The sequence below is a fragment of the Nestor notabilis genome, unplaced genomic scaffold, assembly GCF_000696875.1.
Source record: "Nestor notabilis isolate BGI_N333 unplaced genomic scaffold, ASM69687v1 scaffold26632, whole genome shotgun sequence".
In the NCBI taxonomy this organism is placed as follows: Eukaryota; Metazoa; Chordata; class Aves; order Psittaciformes; family Psittacidae; genus Nestor; species Nestor notabilis.
The window spans coordinates 20,740-21,046 of NW_009919112.1; the positions used below are offsets into that span (position 1 = coordinate 20,740).

Genomic DNA, 307 nt, shown 5'->3' on the forward strand with positions numbered 1-307 from the left:
CGGGGGGCGGTTCTCGCAGCCGCAGCGGTGTCTGTGCTGGCAGCGTCTGCGCCTTCATGGGGTCCTTATAGAGGAGCAGGTAGTAGAGACCGAGGGAGAGGAGGTCCCCGTGCTGCAGCACGACCGTCCGGGCCACTTCGGTGAAGTTGATGGAGACGCCAGCACCGGCGATGGGCTCCAGGACCAGCTTCTCCTCTGAGCAATGCCGGGAAGGTCGGAGCTTCCTGATGGTGCAGTGCAGGGGCAAGATGTCGGGGGCTGACAGGCTGATGCTGGGCTTGCTCGCCTGTGTCCTCTGGCCCACCGT

The 307-nt window shown here is 65.1% G+C and overlaps 1 protein-coding gene across 1 annotated transcript in view; it reads right to left on the bottom strand.

Moving 5' to 3' along the window:
• RADIL (Ras association and DIL domains) overlaps nt 1–307 on the bottom strand; it is a gene marked incomplete at its 5' end in the record, with an annotated part of 8,874 nt that overhangs the window by 8,360 nt on the left and 207 nt on the right. The window contains 2 exon segments of the mRNA XM_010010094.1: nt 6–14; nt 17–307. Of these exon segments, the coding sequence (XP_010008396.1) occupies nt 6–14; nt 17–307 (300 nt within the window).